Raw genomic sequence first — 24,152 nt, forward strand, 5'->3', positions numbered from 1 at the left:
TTCTTCTGTCGTGTATCTTCTCGGCTTTCGTAAACTGTTTCAACGAATAAATTGTACTAAAATTTTTAAAATATGTTAGCAATGCAAATTTTACAGAAAAAATTTTCGAGCTTTTTATATAAAAATGTCACCAGGCTAGCTTGATATTTGTTTAGTTTTGTATTTTATTTTATTTAGAACCAATCTCTTATAACACTTAATGACCAGCATACATACGTACTCGTACTGTAACAGTCTCTGTACACAATGTTTTTACCGATATATTCTCTGCAAGTGTTGTGTCTTTGTGTGTACCACACTTCACCACCCTATAATAACCATTCAATCTCATTCAATGTACAGTTTTATATAAATAGTTAAAGTACGTTCCTTCCTATAACCTATTGTAAAATAAAGTACGTTCAGCATGGATTAATCATATCTACCAATTTTTTTTAAACAAGTGACTATTTTTACATTTTTAGTTTTATAAAATTGCCCACAACCTCTTAAGACCAAAATTTAAATAAAAAAAACAAGTGAAAACAAACAAATGACTGAATCAATTTTTGAAATACCATGAACTTACTATATAATTTGCGCCCTCAAGGGTAAACAGTGAAGTTTGCGAAAAAATGTTTCAAACAAAAGTTGTTAATTTTTTTATAAGGAATATTTTTTACACTTTTGTTCAATCTATAACGACTTAAAATATTGATCTCTGGACTCAAGACCCAATTTTTACACCTCACTTTTCCGTCCTAAAAACAATATTGTTGTCATTCGCAGCCCATAACTGAAAAATTCTAGGAGTTATTAGAAATGTGCAGTAAATACTGTTATTTACAACATATTTGCAAAATAATTTTTTTACTTTTGGGCAGTAAATTTTATATTATATTGGCAATTGTTGTTGCTTAAGTGATAATTAGTTTCTCCTTATTTCTCGATTACAGTGTTCTCGATTTAATTATAAAACTTACAGTGATTGTTAAAATTTATTATGCATTGATATGAAAATTTTTGAGAATTTGTATTTTAAGATTTCTCTAACATATTTTATTTTATCAACAATATAAAAAAAGACGTGTCGTGAGCACCCGGTAGAAACTATGCCTCTTTCTTTTTAAATTATGCTATATTGAAAAACAAGCTATGAAGGGATGGTAATAAAATTGTATTTTATTACCATCCCTTCAATTGGATACACGACAGAAGAAAATCGTCTCTATCAAAACGAAATCTACTGAAGAAACAAACCAACAAAAGAAAATTAGTTCGGATCTGAAATCCGAAAGGTACGAATTCTCTTAAATTTACAATTTTTTTGTCATTTTGTAGTATCTAAATTGAAGAGTAAATTTTAGATGTTGATTTCAATCCGTTTTTGAATGATTTGATTTTAAAAATTTTCATCTAAAAAAGATTGACAAAAACAATTGATAGTTAATAATTATTGATAATAATAAAAATTATATAATAGATTTTTTTGAAAATTTTCTTTCAATTTTTATTGAATTTTAAAAATTATCCAGTCAATTATTTTTGATCAATTTTTCTATAAAATTGTATTTTTATTTAACTGAATTATGTTTACAAATAAAAATAAAAATTATTTCTTGTATTATAAAATGTATTAAATTATTCTTATGTTTTGGAGCTCTATTTTGCGGAACATGTTTTAATTAATTATTTTATTATTCCACCGATTTATTAAAATATATATTTTTTTAACAATTAAAAGACATCACTGTATTTTTAACAATTTAAAAATGTAATAATGTAATTTTTTTTGGTGACATATGTTTTGTACCAAATTGGTCATTTTGTCACAGTGTTTGAAAATGACCAATTTGATAAAAGGGATATAAAGAGTGCAATTACTGCTCGTAAGATATTATTTATGTTTTTATGTTAATAATTTTTAATTTATTGTTTTAAAAAAAGTTAATATAAGTTGCAAGTTTTTGTCATAATCAAACAAAAAAGTAATATCGTCCATTGAACAGCGTGCAATAATTGCTCGTAAAGTATTATGTAACTTTTATGTTACTAATTAATAATTTATTTATTTATGATAATTAGGAATGAATAAAATTAAAGCGATAGTAAATAGATTTAAAAAATATTAATATAAGCTTCAAAAGTTTGTAAAACCAAACAAAAAAATTAATATTCAAAAACATTGCAAGATTTTATAATTTAAAAAATGTAAAAAAAAAACTTTGTAAAAATAAATAGAAAGAATAAAAATTTGTTTTTAATTATTTCTTCAAATTTATTACCTTAAACGTTTGAACTGCGATTGATTATATTTATATTTGAAAATATTTCAGTTATCGTTGTCATTATAAATTCGTCATGTGAAACTTAAATATCCAGTAACAAATTATTTTGCCTGTGTTGCAAAATAATTTGTTACTGGATATTTAAGTTTCACATGACGAATTTATAATGACAACGATAACTGAAATAATAATTATTATGTAATTCGCAAAAAATTTTAATAAATATAGAAAATAAGTCAGAAAATAAATTATTTTGACATTTTTATGAAATACTTTTTTTAAGTATTAAAAACTCTTACTAATTCTTTTGACATTTTTATAAAATACTTTTTTTAAGTATTAAAAACTCTTACTAATTCTTTTTATAGCCTATAAATTTACTATTGAAAGTTTTAAAAAGTCGGAATAATTCTTTTTACAGCCTCAAAAAATTATTCAAAACTTTTTTTAAGAATTAAAAACTCTGAAAAAGTCTTACTAACTCTTTTAGTAAGTTTTATTAACTCTGAATAACTCTTCTGGCAGAGACCGAAAAGATGGAATAATTCCTACTTTTTACGTCTTATTAGATCTTATTCAGAGTTTATAAGACTTTTTCAGAGTTTGTAAGAGAAAGTAAAACTTTAAGAACTCTTATTTAAACTTTGTATGACTTTGTAACAGTTTATTTTTTCCATAAGGGTATGACAGGTATAAACAAATAAAAAAAACCCTATTTCTCAAAAATTAAAAATATTTATTATTATTTATTTATTTGATATTTTAGGGTGTAAAGATAAGTAAAATTTTGCCTTTTCACGTGTTTATGCGCTTGAATTGTTGAAGTTTTTCCTGAAAAATAAAAATTATTGCAATATATTAATGCAACATTGAGTTACAAACTAAAAGAAAATGTACTAATGTAGCGTGGAAGGTTCTAAAGCAATTATTTTGTTTGTTGTAACATAATGATGCTTCGCATTTTTCGCAAATTGTTTGTGATACACAAGTACATTTGGGAAACTTGCACCGAACCCTTTTTTCTACTCAAACCGGCCAGTGGCGAATTTGATTTTGATTTAATGCCAATGGGGGAACATGTTGCGCTGATCCCTTGTGTTTTTTGGCTTGAATTTCCTTTTCAACTGACCTTCGGTGCTTGATATTAGATTTCAAGCCTAGCTTGCCTAAAGTTTCACCGATCCCAAGACGAAAATCGCCTGAAGGCATTCGTTTGTCACTGTAGTTTTTCACTTGCCTTTCTCTTGGATATAAAAGGCAAGAATTTGCCATAGTCAGGTATAATAAGTGATAAAACATCCAAACCTACTATTTTTACTTTATGTCAAAATTTTATACCTTCCCATAATGCTGTCTCTCAAATCTACGCCACGCATATGTCGATGTACTTCTTATTGGGCTAATCATAACGTATGACTTGGGCCTTCGGCAATTCATCAGAAAATATGATAGAAGCGTTACAACTTTTTTGCCTTTCCATATAACGTTCGACACATCAATTCTGTCCATATTTGCTACATATTCAACGGAAAACCCTCGTTTTTTTTTATTACTTCCTTGTCAGCGTGTAGTTTGCAATCTGGAATGTGATTGCGTCGTACTGTCTCAAGACCCAATTTACTCTGTTTAGCCAAGTATTCCGGCAATGCCAACGAAGTAAAGTAATTATCAAAATACAGTTGATAGTTTTGAGGTCTTGATATGCTCCGCGCCATTATTTGAATAAATCTCAAATTCAAAAATTTAAAGTCAATAATAATAATAAGGGGATAGATATATTCCCGGTTTTCAAACAAAATAAAATTTTTGGGTATCATATTTGAGAGTAGCATTAAATGGAAAGTTCACATAGATTCATTATATGCAAGGCTAAATAAAGTTTGTTTTCAGTTAAGAATGATGAAAAAATAATTGATATAAATTCTCTGCTTATTTATATTTATTAATTTATAATTATTGTATGGGGCTCTAATAACTGCGCCAAACAAGTTTTAATATTACAAAAAAAGGTTATTAGAATTATATTTAGTCTAAAAAGACATATTTAAAGATTTGAAAATTTTGACTCTTCACGTGTTTATGCGCTTGAATGGTTTTTCCTGAAAAATAAAAATTATTTCAATACGATTAAAGTTAGTATAAATCGTAATATAAGACAGCAGCGCAGTTATGTGAGCTCCTTAAGCGATTACAAATGTGTAGATTTAGGACCTCGAAACCAGGCAATTCGCCTTTATAATAAATTTATTAGTTGTAAGAGAATTAATTCTATAATGGAGAAAGATGGATCGACTTTTATAACTGCAGTGAAAAAGTACTTATTGACTATTTGTCCGTATTCTCTAGACGAAGTGTTGCTATGAGGCTTAGACGAAATTTTGTTTTTTTTTTTTTTTTTTTTTTGTTTGTTTTTTGTTTTTTTTGTTATGTTTTTTTTTTATATTTGTTATCTATTATACAAACACTTTGTTATTAGTTTGTTAAATTATACTGGTTTCATTTTAAAGAAAATGAATTTTTGTTTTTTTTTTATTTAAAAAAAAAAAAATATATATTTTAACATATCTATTCAACTGAGAAAATATTTTAGTTTGACGTATGTAATTTACAGTTTAATTTTTTATGTACTTCATCTAAGTACCACTTGTATTCCAAATCCTTAACCGAATCACACTATGAGTAATACTCGGGAGGCATTTGATCTTTTAGTGTCAGATGCCGGCTTTCCTATGATTTTCTATGGTTTTCCATTATTTTTGCAAGAGGTTATTGCCGGGATAGTTCCTAACAAAGTCAGCCATAGCTGCATACCTTTCCCTTCCTTTCTTTTTTCCTATCATATATACAGGGCCCGATCCAGCTATTTTGCCGCTCCGGGCAAAAATAATATTTGCCGCCCTTTACACTTATATAGGTCATGAACTTCTTATTTCAAAGATGGAATGTTGTTAAATTGAATAATATTCGGCTCATACGTTTCGTATGAAAAAAATTTATAACCTTAACTTTAAGGAGTTTAAAACTGTGTCTATAATATGAGAAAAACATTCAAAAACATCAAAAACATGCAATCCCAGTTTTCGGAATATTTCTGGTTTTTGAGTCGCGATTATCGAGATTACTGTATATCGAATTTTAAGGATTTGCCGCCCCAAATTTTTGCCGCTCCGGGCAGCCGCTCGGCTCGCCCCCTCTGGATCGGGCCCTGCATATATAATGCCGTGCTCTGTACAAAATTGTATTGCTTAAGAAAAGAATGAATAAATTCAATTTGAATATAAGTTGCACCAATAAAATGCTGGATATCAGTATTGGCAACTTGAAAGGATTGAAGTATTTTTTTGTGCTATGTAAAGTTCTGTAATAAAAGTTATCAGTTCATTGGGAAAAAAAATTTAATTGGTATATCAAGCTCCAGTAAATTATTCGGTAGAGTATTATTTCCTGTAAATCGCAATTGCTGGTCGTTTAGAACTAGATTTTTTTATCCATTGTAATTGCCGCTTTTTTCGCTTTTAATTAGTGGAAGCTTTATTTGAATGGCTATCTTGCTTTCCAGGATCTGCAGACGAGAGGCCAGCAATAGGCTTACTGCGTCCAGATTCATCAATAATTACATCTACATCAACTGCAGTATCTTAACAATCAGAAAAAAGTTTTAAAGCTTCTAATAACGGTTGAAAATCGGGATCAATAATGCTGTCATCATCGTCCTCTTATCCGTCTTCGCTATCATATTGGTGCAATATGTCACGTATTTCATGATCCTTCAGTGAGTATGAACCCATTCTGAAATAATATGGTAATATTTTAAACCAATATCCACATACTTCGTTACAATTAATATTTCCAACGTCACTCAACGTAACAGACATGTTACAAACATGTAAATATATAAACACATAAACATATAATGACATTAAAAAGCAAAAATATACTTTGGTAACAATATATAAACAAAATAATTCACTTACCTATCTATATGTTTCTACGAAAACAATACAATTTTATACCATTTTAGTATATTTTATAAAATTCAAACTTTTATCAAATTCCAACTTGTCACTTTGAACAACGCACGAATTATGAAACTGGCTAAAATCATCAATATACACTATCTATGATTTGATACTAAAAGGTTCGGTGTGGTATGTAACAATACAGAGATTTGAATGAGCTTAAATGTTGAGTATATATTTTAGCGGGATAATTGAGGTTTGTTACAGAAATGCCACACGGGTTGACAAAGGGTTAAGCCGAAGTCATAATTTAGTTAGAATTTTCACTCCATGTATCGTTAAAACATCGAGTCTGTAAGATACATGGGGTACGTGTATTAACACTCACTATAGATGAACCATTTGTACTATTTGTGTTATAAAGTGTTGCCTTTTCGTCGAGGTCTGATATATACAAAGAATTTTAGGGTTGATAATTCTGTCAAATTATACAAAAATTCAACTGGTATATGTTTATTTTGTAAAGTCCAATATAATAGATACTTATATATATATATAGAGGGTAGATGTAAGGAGGATCATCTTAGTGTATCAAAAAGTGAGTTATTACATAAGTAGAGGAGCCATAGGCAGGCCCATAGATAAAATAATAGTACTATTTATTACTATTAGTTACATATTGTTAATATTAGTACTATTACAATTAATTAATATTAGTACTATTACAATATCTTTGGGCAGGCCTATGATAGTACTATTACAATATCTTTGGGCAGGCCTATGAGTTCGAGTGTCCAACAAATAATAAAAAAGGGAAGATGAGTGACCCATACTTATCTTTGTCTAATCACACATTCGTAGATAAATATTAATGGCGCGTTTTTAGTTTGAATACTTTGAACATTTTTTAGCACACCTTCAATATGTTTATGCGTTTTTTTTTATGAAATTTTCCAACATCCAATTTGATCCAACTAACTAAATGAAATCTTCAGATAATTTACAGCAATCAAACTGATAAAGTAGCCCCAATCTTCAAAAATTTTCTAAGCACCAAAATAAAATAATGAACTGACTCTAAACTCGAGACATGTTCTGATATCCATATTAATTTCAACTTTTAAACTGAACAAATTAACTTTATTGTCAACAGATTATTTATTTGGAATCAGTTCGGTTTTTAAAAAATTTTTGAAGGCTATATTATGGTCAAATTTAGAAAGACTAGTTTTATTAGTTTCATGTATTATTTACATTATTCTAGTTAAATAATCAAAATTTATTTTTTGAATAAAATTTATTATCAAGTAAAATCAGAATGATACCTAATACTTAACCAGGGTTTCACTAGAGTAAGGTACACCAATTATTATTGCCCTTGACATATGATTAGCTTATTGTAATGCATTTTTATTCTACGTTTTCCATAATTAAGTTTCTCACTTTCGTGCTTCAGTTAGCAACTAATACTTCAGATTAGAAGACAGAAGTATTAGTTGCTGTCGGTGTTCATACAGTGGTTTTTGTTCCCAAATATGATCAATATTTTTTATTATTATTTTTAATGTTTCTGTTACAGTAAAGTAAATGTTTTTTGTTAATAGTTAAAATTTATGGCGTCTTAATATTTATTCTGTACAATGACACATCAAAATAGCATCATCAGATGGAAATGTATACACTTGTCTATTTTTTAATTAAATAATTCTAGAAATGTTTGAAAATTTGGCTGCTGTTAACATATTCGAACATTGTTTGCAATGAATCTATTTTCCCATGAAACGAACAATGAATTCAGCAGTATGTTTAAAAACATCATCGGGATATTCAGAATCAACCCATTTATCATGCTTGGAATAATCGTGTTCCAATATATGGCAATTACAAAAGAGCATATTTGTGATTTTGGTTTCCTAATTCTTTTTGGTTCAATTGAGAAGTCTTCACTATTTTCATCTAGCTTCATACTTAATTCAGATGATATACTTATCAATAACATGTTATCTTGATTGCACAAAGCATACAAGTATTTTAAGCAAAGATCAACGAATCCAGTTTTAACTAATCGTGACTTAATTATAGGTTTGTATTCAGTCTTACAGTAAGATGAAGGCTTATTCAATTTTATTTTTTAATTCAGGAGAAGAATCTTTTTTAATTTCATTTCTTCCAGGTGTTTTACAATAGACATTCCTGCTATTTAATGTATCGAAGATGTCATTGAAGATTCTTAAAAATGTTGATGTAGCAAAAGAGCCTTTAAAATCACTATTTTTTAATTCATTTAATTCAATATAGAAGTTTATGTGTCTATTTTTGATATTACATGCACAACCTTCAGCATATTTCTTAACGCTTAATCTTTTAATATATTCCCAATTTATTTTTTCTGATTTCTTGAAAATAATAGCACTTTTTTATGCAAAATCATTCCTTACTAGTTCCTTACTAGTTCTAACGTATGCCATGGATCGAAAAATACATACATATAAAATACAGGTTTTGAAGTTTTTGGATGGGTAAAATAAGGTTTAAAATTCGATATCGCTATAGACAAATTTTGCACCTAAAACTTTACATGATTTTTGGATTGATATTTATAACAAACATCTGCAAATTTATAATCAATCTTCCCGGAATTTTTTTTTTCGATGTTACATTTTCTTTAGAGGCAGTATCCACAAGAGGGGGGAGAGCACCCAAAAGCATCTTAACTGCCATCTTTTTGACGCCTATGTTATCATGTACTTCATTTTGTATTGATGGACCTATTCAGCTATCGATGGCATGTGGTGCAAATTTATGATGTTTATCACTACACGCTGGCTGACATGATGCGCAAGTCACTGGCGATCCACACGGTTGTTTTTATCTTCATAGCAAACATCTGGAATTTTATAATCAATCCTAAAAGATCCTAAAGAGGGCAGTAAAGATGCTTATGATTACCTCCCCCTTCTTGCGGATGCTGCCCCCCAAAAAAATGCAACTGGCTGAAGCAAATTTCTAGAGGATTTATTACAAAATTACAGATGTTTGTTATGAAGGTAAGTAATTTTTATTAATTTTATTTAACTTATTCAATACTGTTATTACATTTATATATTATTTATATATATCATTTAATGTTTTATCTATGACTGTGTAAATGACCTAGATGTTAGAAACACAGTATAATAATAATAAAAAAAATAACCCTTGTAAATCGCCAGTGGCTTGCGCATCATGTCAGTCAGCCTTTAATGATTAACATTATAAATTATCACCACATATCATCGATATAGCCCAATAGTTCCATCAATACAAAATGGAGTACAATTTGGTTTGATTACAAAATACATGGGGCGTTATCAATTCACGGACTCAATGAGTAACGAAGCTGATTAATCTCGTAATCGGAAACTTAGACGTCAAAAAGAGGGCAGTAAAAATGCTTATGGTTATTGTTCAACTTCTTGTAGTTGCTGCCCAAAAAGAAAATTTTATTATAAGTGACATTAGATAGCGCATGAGTCGCATACATAATTAAAAATTCATTAGCACTGCATAATTACATTTTGTTGGTCATTGATTTGCAAATTTTATTAATTGTTATTGTTAAATATTATGTTAATTTATTATTTTGTTAAAAATCTAGTATACATGTTATTAAAATATAAAAAGACTTTGAACTTATAAGATCAAGGTAAGAATCATGAATTTTTATTAAGTTAGTTTTTTTGTTTTTTAGTTATTATGTAGTAGACGTTATATTGTAATTTTGATAATTATAATTTTTAGCTCTATAAAGAGACGAAACGTACACAGGATCAACTGTAATGTCCTGATTTACTCTTTCTAGTCCAACTTCCCTGTGATTCAATTTGTTTTATGATATTTTTATGAATTGCTCTTGAAGTAGAACCACGCTTTTTTTCATTTAAGTCTGCTATGGTGTTGCACACTAGCTCTGCGGTTAGTGGCTTGTTTTCAATTAAACTGTCGTTAACCATATTTTCATTTAAAAAATTGTTTTATTAAAATTTTGCAACTTAAAATTTTACCAGAATTTAAAAATATTTTCCTTTAATTTGGACTTCGATATAATTTAATTTTGATTGTCATTCCAGAAAATAAGTTTCCCTGTCCACTGAGCCACATATGGTTCAGGAAACGTGCGCTTGAAAAGCACTAATACGCTCTTGAGCCATATGTGAGTCAGGGGCCATATACAACTTCTAAAACGAATAATTCCACTGGACGTTCTTAAACTGTACTGTTTTTGCATTGGACGTGTTGGTACGATCATAAAGTAAACAAAAACGCCGGGACATACGAAAAAATATTTTTATTTTTCTAAGAAATTACAAATTATTTCTAAGCTATTTCTCACTATGTTTATTTTGGAAACAGCATAAACAAAACGTTTTTTTGCAATGCAAACACTCAGTGTCTACCCGTTTTACTCTTTTTGCAGCTATTTGCCAGTTTGTGCCTTCTTTACGCAAGTCTTCGTAGCATCCATGGCATCGTTTTCGGACAATTTTATTGTCCTCTTTCCGCGGAATTTTCGTCAGAAAGTGTTGATTTGCAATTGAGCTAGTAGACGGTCCTGGGCTATTGGTCAATGAATTTGCACTCACATCGGATGCATTGTTCAATTGCAAGAACTCCCTAATAATTTCTTGTTGCGTCTGTAGTACGGTTTTGCGATCTCTTCTATTAGTAGTAGAATGTAGTTTTTGATACAAAAGCGTAGCGTTTGTTACTGATGCACAAATCAAAACATCTAAAGCTATCTTTTTGTACCATGCCAGAGACTTTCTTTTAGGGTCATAGTAACTTGAAAGTTGATCAGATACATCTATGCCCTTTTTTCGCTCATTGTAATAGAGCACGACTTCTGGCTTCAATTTCCGTTTATAACCTGCAGACATTTGCATACTAGCGTCATGGCATGTAGAAATCATAACAACGTCACGTTTGTCTCTCCATTTCACCAGTGTTATATTGTCCTTCTGACGAGCAATTACTTCACCTTTTTTAGGGCCCATTTTTTTCGATCTTATTGCCCATGGAAGTTCTTTTCTATTTACCCGTAGAGTGCCGCATAAGTCTGTCTTACGCTGCTGTAAATATTTTGCTAATCCTACGGAATTGTAATAGTTGTCACACACAATTATCCGACCAGCTTCTAGAAGACCATCACATAACTGAACTACGACACTACCTGGCTTATCCAAATCAGCAATCTCGGGGTCGCGACCAATGTAAATATTATAGTTCCAGACAAAACCCTCTTCTGTGCAGAGTTTATAGATTTTCAAGCCGTATTTATGAGCTTTTGATGGGTTGTATTGACGGAAAGATATCCTCCCTCTAAACGGCATCATCGACTCGTCAATGACAATACATTCATCAGGTGTTAGTAAGCTCTTCCAGTTGTTGATAACAAGGTCCAAAAGTGGTTTTATTTTATACAGACGTTCGTTTCGATCCCTTGGAGCTTCATTATCAACAAAGTGCCAGCAGCGTAATATTGATGAGAAGCGATTATACGATATGTTTACGTTATGAAATATTGGATGATAGTAAATCGCGTCTAGTTTCCAATATGATTCAAACGTCGGAAATTTCACAATACCCATAAGCATATACAAGGCAATAAATTTCATCATTTCTTCGCGTGTTACGTCTGTCCACCGGGTCATGCAGCTATGAACTGACATATTGACGTTCTGTTTCAGTTGAGAAGCGTATAGATTTGTTTGAGTGACCATAAGATCTAATACTTCATTGGTCAATATACGTCGATAAATGGATACAACAGATTGTTCGCCTTGAATATGAAGTGTTGGGGTGCTGTTATAAGGTTGGCGTGACAGTGGTAGTATTTCCTGACTCCAGCCATTTTCTCTATCTATATCATTTATTTCTTGCGGAGTAAGCCGCATAATCTCACCAGCAGTCCGTCTTCTGCTCGTTTCTGGCCTAGGTGAATTTATGACGTTATCGGATAAATTATCAGCTGGCGAGTCTGTACCAAAGCCATCGGTTACAATGTTGGAACGAGAAATTTCATCTGGATCAAAATCAGGATCTTCGACGTCGTCATCAGCAAAAATACTCGGTTCTTGATCCGTAATATTAGACTCTGGATCGCTATTGTCGCTGTTGGAATCCATGTCATCATCACTCAATTCAAAGTCACTTTCTTCTAGTACACGTCGCAATTCCTCATTTGATAATTTGCGAGACATTTTCAATAAAAATAGCACATACGATATTATACTCTCAACAAACAACAAACAATTTTAGAACTTGAAACGATAAACTGACAAACAACAAACTAACAGAATTGTAAAATATGACAATGATATAAAATAATTGCACTGACAAGTCTATGCAAAGTTTATAATTGTCGTATTATATAATAGAGTATTTACACAAACAAATACTTTTGAAAATCTAAAAAAGTTCTCTGAACCACATATGTATCATGAACGTGCAGAAGCAAAAATGTCTCCCTACGCTCATGAACCATATGTGTTTCAGGTAAGAAAACTCTACATCCGGTTTTTCTTTTTTTAAGTATTATTACTAGGGGTATCCTTTGACTATAAAAAAACAAATTATAAAAAAAATCCTATTGGACTTGTCGGTCAATTTTGCATTTTTATATTGGGACAGGGAACGTGTTAAATGTGGAATACTCTTTGCGGAATACTCTGGATCAGTACAGGATAATCTGTAGCTTCTTAGTTCTTACAAAGTCTTCCAATAACTTCCAGTATCGTTGTTCCCGACGAATATCCCAAATTGAACAGTGGAACCTAGGTAGTTTAGGTGGCATTCGTGCTCAATAAATTTACCAGTGTTTTCAATGTACTGACATCTTTTGCACTTTTTGTTGAAAGTTGTGACAGAAGGAACTTCAGTTTGTAAGCCAATCAGACAGCACAATCCATAAAGGCTATCGTACGTATATCCATTGCCTCTTTTGGGTCCAGGCCATATCAAATGAAAGACAAACAATTGTTCTTTTTTCCCGTCCACGTTATCCATCTTGTAACTCAGGCGGCCTAAATAAAAGGCAGGGAAATTTGTTGAATTCTCAGAAAATGTCCTTATAACATATTTCAACGAATAACGACATATTGTATAATTAGTCTAGTCAACAAGTTCAAATTGGTGTAATATAGAGATATACCTTAAAGTTTTTAGATTAATTTGTAATGAAATATCTTACCAAAAGAGCAGGTTGAAACCGCGGTATCTTTAAAAAGAATTTTTCATTTTTTTTTTCCGTTGCGCATTGAAATGCAAAGCGAGATCCCGAGTCGTATATTTTTTTCAAAATTGCAGCAAAATCTTTCTTAGAGATCGTTTATCGTCAAAGTGATACCATATTGATTGCATCTGAAATAAAAACCGCATGATTTTTTTAAACTTTGTCTCGTTTTCTGGCGTCTATCATTTATAACGGTATCTTAAACTAATAAATGGTTAAAATCTTGGACGAAATCATGCAAAAACTCTTCCGGGTTCAAAGGCTTTGCATCTTCGGAGTAAAGTGCGACGAGAATTTTTAATTCACAAAGTTCAAAATGTTTTGCCACTATCTGGCTTTTCTTTTTCACTGACTGATATCTCTTCGTTAACATATACTTTTTTGGAATATTTTTGAAAATTTTCGATAGCTGTCTTCTCGATCTATTTTCCTTTGTTAGACAATTTGGTACCTTATTTAATGTTGCAGTAAAAATTTTCACGTGCTTTCTTGATATAATGTGACTATTATACGAATCAACGTTTTACTGTAGGAAATGAAGCATTTGACCCAAGAATTGTCTCCTCGTCAGGAGATTTTTATTTGAGCCGGTGGAAAATGTTTGTCTGAGTGTACTCAAACATGCTATATACGTGAGTGCTTGTGCTTTTTCGACTTACGCCCATACGGCGAGGCAGAAGTTGCCTACTTCCGGGCACCATATTCTCTTAAATATTTTTAAAAAACCTGTTAGATTTTAACTTTTGGAGAAATATTTTTTTATCTGTAACATTTTTTACTTAACCTCATCGTTTTCGAGATATAAGCATTTGAAAAAAAAATTGCGAATTTTTTCCGAAAACGAAAATAAATCCGGTCAAAAATTTAATTTGAAAGTTATTAGCTAGCTATTATATATTGGACTATTTTTAGTATTTTTGTACATGATCTTGAAAATTTTCACCAAACCTCAAATTTTTATTTAAGAAATTAAAAAAGAGATTTTTAAAGAGGAGGATTTTCAAAGTCTATCTCCTCTATTTATAATCTTAATTTAACGCTGAAAAAAAAAATTTTTCTATTGTTGTAGTTTCGTCAAAAATGAGTATCTCACACTAAATACTCGTTCTGGACGATGTTACAACAATATAAAAATAACACAAAAAGAATTATATTCAGCGTTCAATTAATATTTTAAATGATGGAGATAGACTTATGCAAGTGGGACTGTTGGAAATTAACTATATCATACGTCTTGATTTTAATATTTTAAATTTATTTTCGGTAAGTAAACAATTGTTTGAATCGCAGCAGCAATTATTCTTGTTAGTAATATTTATGCTCTTCTGTGGAAAATTATGTAGAAGAGAAGCTTTTCTACCATCGTTTACAACAATCGTTTTATTATTCTCTAACGGTTTATAAGATGTTTCTGCATAATACTTGTAGGACGATGTAAACGTTGACCAAGTAACGATTGGAAATTTGCAAATGAATTTGAATTGGGCGGTAGGAAACGGTATTTTTCAAGGTCTGCAACAAGTTTTTTTTTTTTTAAATTTGCACAAGTTTTTAAGTAATGACCTATCAAATTTCTACGTTTTATAAGTGTCCATTTAAAGATTTTTCCAGCTTCAAGTCGCTCGCCAATTATATTCATTAATTCGTGGACTATTTTCTCAGTATTTCCAATAAAATTTCTTAACTGATAAAATTTGACGGATTTTTCATTTATTGCGACATTTTTATTTGTATCTAATGCAACAGGTTTCTATTAACTTTCGGTTTTTTCTTACGATATCGCACGCTGGCATTGGCACGTAATTCTTTTAAAGATTTGTCACATAAGTTTGGTCGACCACCTTTATTTTTCTTTGGTCGACCACTTTTATTTTTTCTAAACCAACTTCATCAATTTCCTATTGAACAATCCTCGTTACTTAAACGATTGGCACATTTTAATGGTTCGCAAACCTCAAAATGAATAAACAGAGGGTTTCCTCCCGAAAAACATATTCGTATAAGAGAGTCGTCTGTTTTTATTTCTAAATGAACATACCTTGTTCTGAATCCAATAAACTTCGATTCAACGGTGATAAAACAAAGCATCAATTTTACCTTCGATAATGGAACCAAACGTCCCCTTTTGAGATATGACGTATTCCTCTTGGCATTTCGTAAAACAAAGTCTGAAATTTGTGATTTCTTGCACATAAGCTTTGATGGCTCCTTAATATAGCCCTATTTTTCCAAATTAAATGCATTTCAAACTGCTCCTCCAAATTAGCTTTTACATAACATAGTTCACAGTGTTTTTCCACTATCTGGTTTTTCTTTCTCACTTCGATTTCAGGTCGCTTGATTCAAAATTGAATTCAATGTTTTTTAGATGTCCTCATCTATGCGGACCTTTTTTTAATAATTTTTGTTTTATTTAAACTAGTTTTATAATTAATTACAAATAAGTTTACTCAGTCAATTATCAACAATCGTATTTATCACAACATTTTTTTAAACGATATTTTGAGGGACTGGAATGTAAGGAACATACTAAAAATCACATGTTCACGTAAGTATTACAGTTTATTGGAAATTATATTTTTAAATGTTCAATCAATACATGTTTTTAAATATTAAACTAATGCATAGAACATATGAAACATTACGTTATACTGTTAGTCATCAGCATCAGATTCTATACTTGTATCTGATTCCTATTCCGTTTCTTCACTACTGTCATATGATAAGTCATACGCTCTTTCATCTTCTTCACTTTCCTCGTCTTCTTCGTGATTCAGTTTTTCAGTTTCTCCCTCTTCTTGAGGGTTATCTTGAAACAAAAAAAAAAAAAAAAAAATATTATAATTATTTATTATTACCTGTTGTATTGGCAACACTTGTAATGCTGCTAATATTTGATGGAAGTTGATCACCTTCAAACCATTTGAAGTGTATATTTATCCTCCTTCTTTACCCGTCCATAATCCATTGGCGAAAATCCTGTAGGAACTGGTAGATAAGCATGACTCCAGAGGTGGGCAATCTATGCAGAACGTAACACTTGTTGGTGTAATTCTGACTTACATGGAGGAAACGTCGTGCCATCAATTGTAGTTTTGAATGTTAGAACATTTGTTTTTAGATTCATCTTGTATACTTTTGTAAATGTAGAACTCGTGCAACATTTACATCATTGATGCTTTTAAAACCGTACATTCTACATACAAATTCTTCAATGGTTACCGATGTTTTTTCTATATCACATTTGTATAGGTCAGCCATATCTGAAAAGGCTTTCGCATAATCAGTAGAATTTTTTCATATCTTGTATGGAAGTTTCTTGCCTCGCCGATAAAACGGTGGATTAAAATCACATCCATTGAACGCATGGAACCCTGGTAATGCTGTGCATAAATCTTCTCCTAATTTTTCATATAACTTATTGACATTAATATATCGCTTGGTATTTTCAGTTCCATCTAAAATGCTAATTTGCAAATTTCTCAAATTTGCAAAGTGTTGCATATTGTTTAGCATTATTATTAAAATATCAATATCGGAGCATCTAATAGTGACATGGGCATCAAAATCTATCTGACAAGCATGAAATACCATTTTTGTATCAGCTTCTTCATAAGTTGGTTAGTCTAAATCTGGAACTGGAGTCTTCACTACTTTCTCATCAACAACTTTGTACATATGACATTTGCTAAACGTTAGTGGAAGATTATGGAGTGCAACATGAAAAATCCATCAGGTATCATTACATCACATTTCTCTGGCTCATTTAATGTTACATTTTCTTTCAAACATTTTGATAATGTAGATTTATTTGTCTTAAAAATTATACCATCTAAATGGCATATAGCTAATGGAACTGGTGTTAGCGGATAAGTAACAACTATATCAATATTAAGGATTGTTTGGAGCGACAATAAAAGTAAGTGTTCAAACAAATCGCGCTGCATTCGTACTTCGACAATTTTTCCAGTGGCAGACTATTTTTTTTTTTTTTTGAATCATGTTTGCAAATGTCATAATTTTAATAATTACAATAATAATATATTTATTTGTTATAAGACGAAATTGTTTCATACATAGGGGTTTGAGTATGTTGATTCTACATATAATCTTAACATAATTCATTTATATAGATAATAAGAAAATAATAAATAAAAACCTTAGTAATAAAATAAATTCTGTGACAAGTATAACTGTAACAATAAAATTTCAAAAAGTGTGATAAAATAACAGAAAAATATTTAAAACATTAAACAAACAAAAAATGTAAAGCTGTAACATTATCAGAGGAATATGAGAGAGAAAGGGAACATATGTAACAAGTAAACGCTAAAATATAAACATGGAAAAACGTAGCCATAATATATGAAGCAATATATCAGTAATATATGAAAACAAAGTAAAAATATGTAACAAGAAAATTCAACAATAAAAAATTGAAAAAAATGTAACATTAAAATATGAAAACAAAGTTAAAAATATGTAACAAGAAAATTTAACAATAAAATAAGGATAAATGTAATAGTAAAATATGAAAACAAAGTAAAAATATGTAACAAGAAAATTTAACAATACAAAATGAAAAAAATTTAACAGTTAAATATAAAAAATAAGTAGCAATCAGGTGTAACAATAAAAATTTGTGAAAACTATTCGTTGTGGATGAAGTCTTAAAGAACCCGCAATAAAGCAATATATATCATTCAGCTATGTAATGTTTCTTATATTAAGAAGAATCGTATGGAAATTGTGACGGGTTAATTCGCAGAACAGATATTTATTTAAAAACGCCAGTCTTAAAGGACTGTATGTTGGACACTCCATCAAAATATTAAATATATCTTCCATTGACTGTAAATTGCAAATGGTACAATTATTATTTGGGTCCAAGTTTATATACATCCCATTGCTGCGCAATATTAGACAATGGCTGCTTACTAAACGTAAACGGCTTACTACTCGTATTTTTTCCATCTTTATATTATACGTTAAGCATTCTTCTACACCAGTTAGAGTTTTTAAGTCATTGTAAATGACGGAATATGAAGAATCATGCAGCCTTGACCAATCCTCTTGAAGAAGTTGATTAGTAATGTAAGTAGTAAGTAACGTAACGTATTGATTTTCCCAGATCTCTTCAAAGCCGGATTCATGTAATATGTATTTGTTTAAGCTGGAAGCACCAATTATATGGACAATTATCCGAAGTATTGCTAAGAGCTTTAAGTCTTTCATAAACTATTTTTGAAAATCGATCATTCGGCATTAGTAATAATTTCCTCCAACATAATAGCATCATTTTCTTAACGAAGCCCAATTGTAGCTTTAATCGGCCAGTTTCAAGCCTTACAATATAGCTAGGGGTAGTAATTGGCCATAGATATGTTTGAAGTATGACGTCTGTCTTTTTTCTATAAGATCAGTGTATCTGAAACCCCATATTTCCGCTGTATATAAAAGTACAGAAACAATAATATTGTGGTATAATTTTATTCTAGTGGCCTGATTAGCAGTTTTTGATTTAGATAGTATTTTTCTGCAACAACCAAAGGCCGAGTTGATGAGTTTTCGTTAAATAGTCCACTTCGCGAAAACTTTACTTTCAAGTAATTGAAATTTTTAACATTTTCAAGATTTTCCCCTTCATACTTAAATATGTAATTTTGCTTTGTTTTTAACCGACCCCCTTTTTTAAGTAGTAACATTTTTGATTTTTTTGTATTAACTGTTAGATCATTGGTAAAGTAGTAGGATTCAAAGGCAATTCATTTTTGTTGCAAATCATATTGGGTTTCAGAAAGTAACACTAAATCGTCAGCATACATCAAGAGATTAATATCATGGGTGCTATCGATACTAAAAATAGAGTAAAATTTAGATTTACAAAAAACTCGTCAATATCGTTGGCAAAAAGTATGAACAGAAGTGGTGACAATGAATCCCCTTGTAGCACGCCTTTAGTTATACTAATATCATTTTTGAAACCATGGCCAGATAAATTAAGAACCGCCTTTTCATAGATGTTTTTTAAAATTTTATTATATTACCTGATATACCTAAAGTAAAGAGTTTACTCCATAGCTTCAAATGATTAATCTTATCGAAGGCCTTTTGAAAATCAATTAATGCTACGTAGAGTTCGTCCAGGCAGTCTGAGATAGTTTTGAATTATACCATTAAGCACAAATATGCTATCCAAACAGCCTAGACGCGAGCAAAAACCTGATTGCCCCTCATACAACATTCCAAAACTTTCTGCCCATTTGACTAGCCTTTCTGCGAGAAAGCTGGTAAAAAGTTTTATGAAATGATTCAGTAATGAGATAATTCAATAATTGTCAATGTCTTTTATATCTACTTTTTTATGTAGCAGGAACAATTTAACTTTGCACCACTCTGAAGGCACATGCGAGGGGCTAAGAATATCATTGAAAATATTAAGTGGGTGGAATTTTGCAACATATGGAAGATTTTTGTAAAATTCGTTTGTGATTCCATCATGCCCAGGATACTTATCGTTTTTAATTTTTCTTAAAGCACAGAGTCTTATATAGTAAATGTGTGATAAGCTGTTAAAAAATATTATTGAATTTTTTCCGGCACAAGCTTCGTGTGACGATGGCCGAGTACGGTTAAATATTTGTACAGTACTCCAGAATTATTTAGGATTTTTAACATTTTCCAAGCAATTATTAATGTATAGTTCATATTCCTTTTTCTTTAATGATATAAGAGATTTGTAATGTTTACGATGCTCAATTAAAATTTCTAACCGATCTGTCATATATCCCGATTTTTTATAAATTCTGACATTTCGTCTATAATCCTTTTTTGCTCTCAAACAATCATGATCAAACCAAGGGCTTCAACTATTATTACTAGAGTGAGTTGACTTTGTTGTTTCGTAATTCTTAATCATGTTTAACTGCTTACTCACATCTAGTATAATATTGTTTAAGTTGTCAGAATTAACGAAATTAACATTAAGTGTCTGAGAAATAAGGAATTTATAATACGCCAAATTATTTGAATTCCAGACGAGCCTCTGTGTTTTTACTGATGCGCCACGATTATTACTATTTTCAATAGTTTTATCTTCGAAGATTTAAATTCAAGGTAGAGAGTTACTGGTAGGTGATCGGCGTCCAAGCAGTAATCAGAAACAGCAAAATCTTCCGTTAAATTTAAACAGTCAACGTCCAACCAAACAAGTACAATAATACTAGAGCCTCTTCCTGAAAGATGAGTAAAATGACCTGGATTATCCGATTGAGATCTACCGTTTGCTGGAAACATGCCGTTTAATTCCATTGAATTTGAATGGTAGAGTTGAGACAGAGAACATCTCTTGTTTTTAACCTAGTATTTATTTTAAATTTTATTTTATTTTTAAGTGATATAATTCAACTGATTTACTGGTTAAAGTATATTTAATATTAGTGTATATTTGTGATAATGTTGAAAGTTCTGAATGTGAAAGTTTTTTTTTTTAATAAATTAAAAAATTTGGTGTATGTGAGGTTTGGGTCATTTTGTCTGAAAAAAATATCTACTAAGCAATTTATCAGACTTAATTTAATAATTGCTAAAATCTTTTCACTTACAAACAGTTGTGATAGGGCAATCGGTAAAGGCGCAGCTATATAAACTATTTCACTGAAAATATCATTGAAACTAACAGAAACATGGACTATGAGTAAAGAAAACATAGAAGAAGAATTTACAGAATATGATATTATTTTTAGTTTTGCTATAAGAAGAAGGGCGAGGGGCCGTGCTTGAGGGGGGATATTAATGTTAGTTAAGAAAAATCAAAAAATTAAAACAAATGCTTCATATATTTCAGAAATGGGGATTGTGGCGTCCATCCGAACTGGTAAACACAAATGTAATATAGCTACAGTGTATTTACCACCAACATTGAATTCTGACACGTGTGTAACAGAAATGGAAACATATCTTAGAAAAAAAAAACAGACTATTTTTGCGGGGATATGAACTTTCATATTGGCAATCTAAATAATTACGTAAAATAATTTTTGGAGGGTACAAGGAACGTATACTCTGTCAGGAATACCTTAGATAAAAAATTAGATAAGGAAGGTAAAGATTTTGTATATCTTCTAGAAAACAAAGAATGTTTAATCTTAAACGGCCGTACAAAAGGGGATGTGCCTGCATGCTATACTTATATAAGTCCTCTAGGAAAAAGTATTGTTGATCTGATAGCTAGCTATGAACATATCAAATGTCGAAACAAATGCACATATTCAATGAATCTTTCAACTCACTTTCCATGTATACTTAGTATAGAAAATCCATTTGGAGCGGATACTAAATACATAAGAAACTTGTCAAACACTGAAATAAGTATTACAAATTTAAAATGGTAATTCCAAAAAACTTAATGAGTTTCAGGAAGAAATGGAAAAGAAACTAGAAGGATGTGAAACATACGACGTTTTTGGAAAGTGCATTACTTGAGACTGCTGGAACGACGGGTATGGTAAAGAACCAAACAATAAAAAAATATTCGAAACATGCGTATAAAACTACAAACAAGCCGTGGTTTAATCAAAACTGTAAAGAATACAAAATTAAAACCAAACAAGCTCTTAATGAATGTAGCAGCTGCAAATTTAAAGAAGAAGAAGTACAAAAATACCTTAAACTTAAAAAGGAATATAAGGAAATGCAAGATATTTGTAGGAAAAGGTATTTCTCAGAAATAAGAAAAAACAACATCGTACTTAAATCATAATTTAGATTTTGCAGACTGCCAACACCCATATCTAGACAAACAAATTGAAATACAAGGACTTAAGTATGCCTTACGACAATTAAAAAATAATAAATCACCGGGCTACGATAATATTACAAACGAGTTCTGGAAAAATATACCGGAAATATTAGTGAATTATCTATTTAATGTACTAAAAGATTTTGTATATGCAAGAATATGTCCCAGACAAATGGATGAAGATCTTCAAAAATATGATATTCAAGAAAGGGCAGCAGACAGATCCGGAAAATTATAGGGGTATAGCTATAATAAATACCGTTACCAAAATTTTCACACGAATAATCAGTAATACAATTCATGAATGGGCCGAAAATTACAATATCATACCGGAGGAACCAAATGGCTTCCGAAGAAAAAGAAGTACTGTGGACAATATTTTTTTGCTTGACTCTATAATAAATTTGCAACTGAGATTACCAAAACGTAAATTCTTTACTACCTTCATTGATTTTAAACAAGCCTTCGAGAAAATTAATCATGAAATATTATGGTACAAGCTTTATAAAATTGGTATTAGTTCGAAACTTATCCGTATAATGAAATATATTTATAAAAAAGCTGAAATAAGTCTAAAATATAACGCGGAGCTCACGTCTAGTACAAGTGTTAATATAGGTGTAATGCAAGGTGACTGCTTAGGTACGTTGTTATTCGTGCTTTTTTTAGCTGACATTCAAGAGTCTCTGACATTATTTGAGTACAAAGGAATTGATATTGATGCTTATAACGAAATCCAATATTTAGCATACGCAGACGATTTAGTTTTGGTTTCATTTACACCCTACAATGCACAGAAACAACTAGCGGCGTTGAAACATTACAGTGAAAAAAACCAGCTACTTGTTAACACTGAAAAGACAAAAGTTATGATTTTTCACAAAGGTAGAATAAACAAAGAAAAGTATAAATTCACTTATAACGAGAAAAAATTAGATGTTGTCTCAGAATTTAATTATCTAGCTATTAAATTTAGCAGTTCTAGTTCATGGGCAAACACAGCGCAAGAAATGGCTACCAGAGCTTGAAGAGCATCAGCTGTGGTTCGAGATATTTTATAAAGGCTAAAGTAGAATCTTGGGAAAGCAAACTTCAAATATATAAATCCATGGGTGTCTCAGTGCTTTTATATGCCAGTGAAATTTGGTCTCTTCAGTATCTGCGCATAGTCGAAAAAATCCTAGTAGCTTTTTTCAAGAATTTGTACTTTTGGGCAAAAAACACACCTGGACATATAGTTCGCTTGGAAACAGGTGCTTATTGTTTGGAACTACAAGTTTTTAGAATAGTGTTCAATTGGTGGTTAAAATTATTAAAAATGCCGGAATCCAGACTACCGAAAATATGTTTTAAAAGGCTACTAGAATTTGATAGAAACACGGAAGCTACTCAAGTCAGGTATAATTGGACTACGAATGTTAAAATATTTTTTAAATTCGTAGGGAAAGAAAGCATCTGGGAGGAACAAAACCCTAACTAAGCCCAAGAATGCTGCAAGGAACTTGAAACGTTCTATGAATCCAAAGCTAAATTAAGAGATTGCGAAAAATCAATTAACTCCAACTTCTGCAGTATGTATCAAGACATAAAAAATAGCTACGAAGGCGAAGATTATTTAAAATTTAAAGTAAGCCTTGATAAAATAAGAGCAGTCAGTCAACTTTGGACTTCAAATAATGATCAAGTTTCAGTGTACACAAAAAATATTATCTTTAAATTGAAAAGTGGCTCTATTTGCAACATATGTGGTCAAGGAAAAGAAATCCTCTTTCACCTACTTGTAGAATGTCAAGCTCTGGATGCTATAAGAACTGAAATCTTCATCAAAAACAATATACAGATTAGTGTGATGGATA

The 24,152-nt window shown here is 30.6% G+C and overlaps 1 protein-coding gene across 1 annotated transcript; it reads right to left on the bottom strand.

The window, feature by feature from the left end:
- Window positions 1–5,782: 5,782 nt before the first annotated feature.
- Window positions 5,783–12,465, bottom strand: LOC123302833 (piggyBac transposable element-derived protein 4-like). The gene is made up of 2 exons (XM_044885923.1): window positions 10,650–12,465; window positions 5,783–5,904 (listed from the first exon to the last, which is right to left on the bottom strand). The coding sequence occupies exons 1-2, from the start codon at window positions 12,463–12,465 to the stop codon at window positions 5,783–5,785; spliced, it is 1,938 nt and encodes a 645-aa protein (XP_044741858.1).
- Window positions 12,466–24,152: the final 11,687 nt, after the last annotated feature.

Source organism: Chrysoperla carnea, chromosome X (assembly GCF_905475395.1).
Source record: "Chrysoperla carnea chromosome X, inChrCarn1.1, whole genome shotgun sequence".
Classification (NCBI taxonomy): domain Eukaryota; kingdom Metazoa; phylum Arthropoda; class Insecta; order Neuroptera; family Chrysopidae; genus Chrysoperla; species Chrysoperla carnea.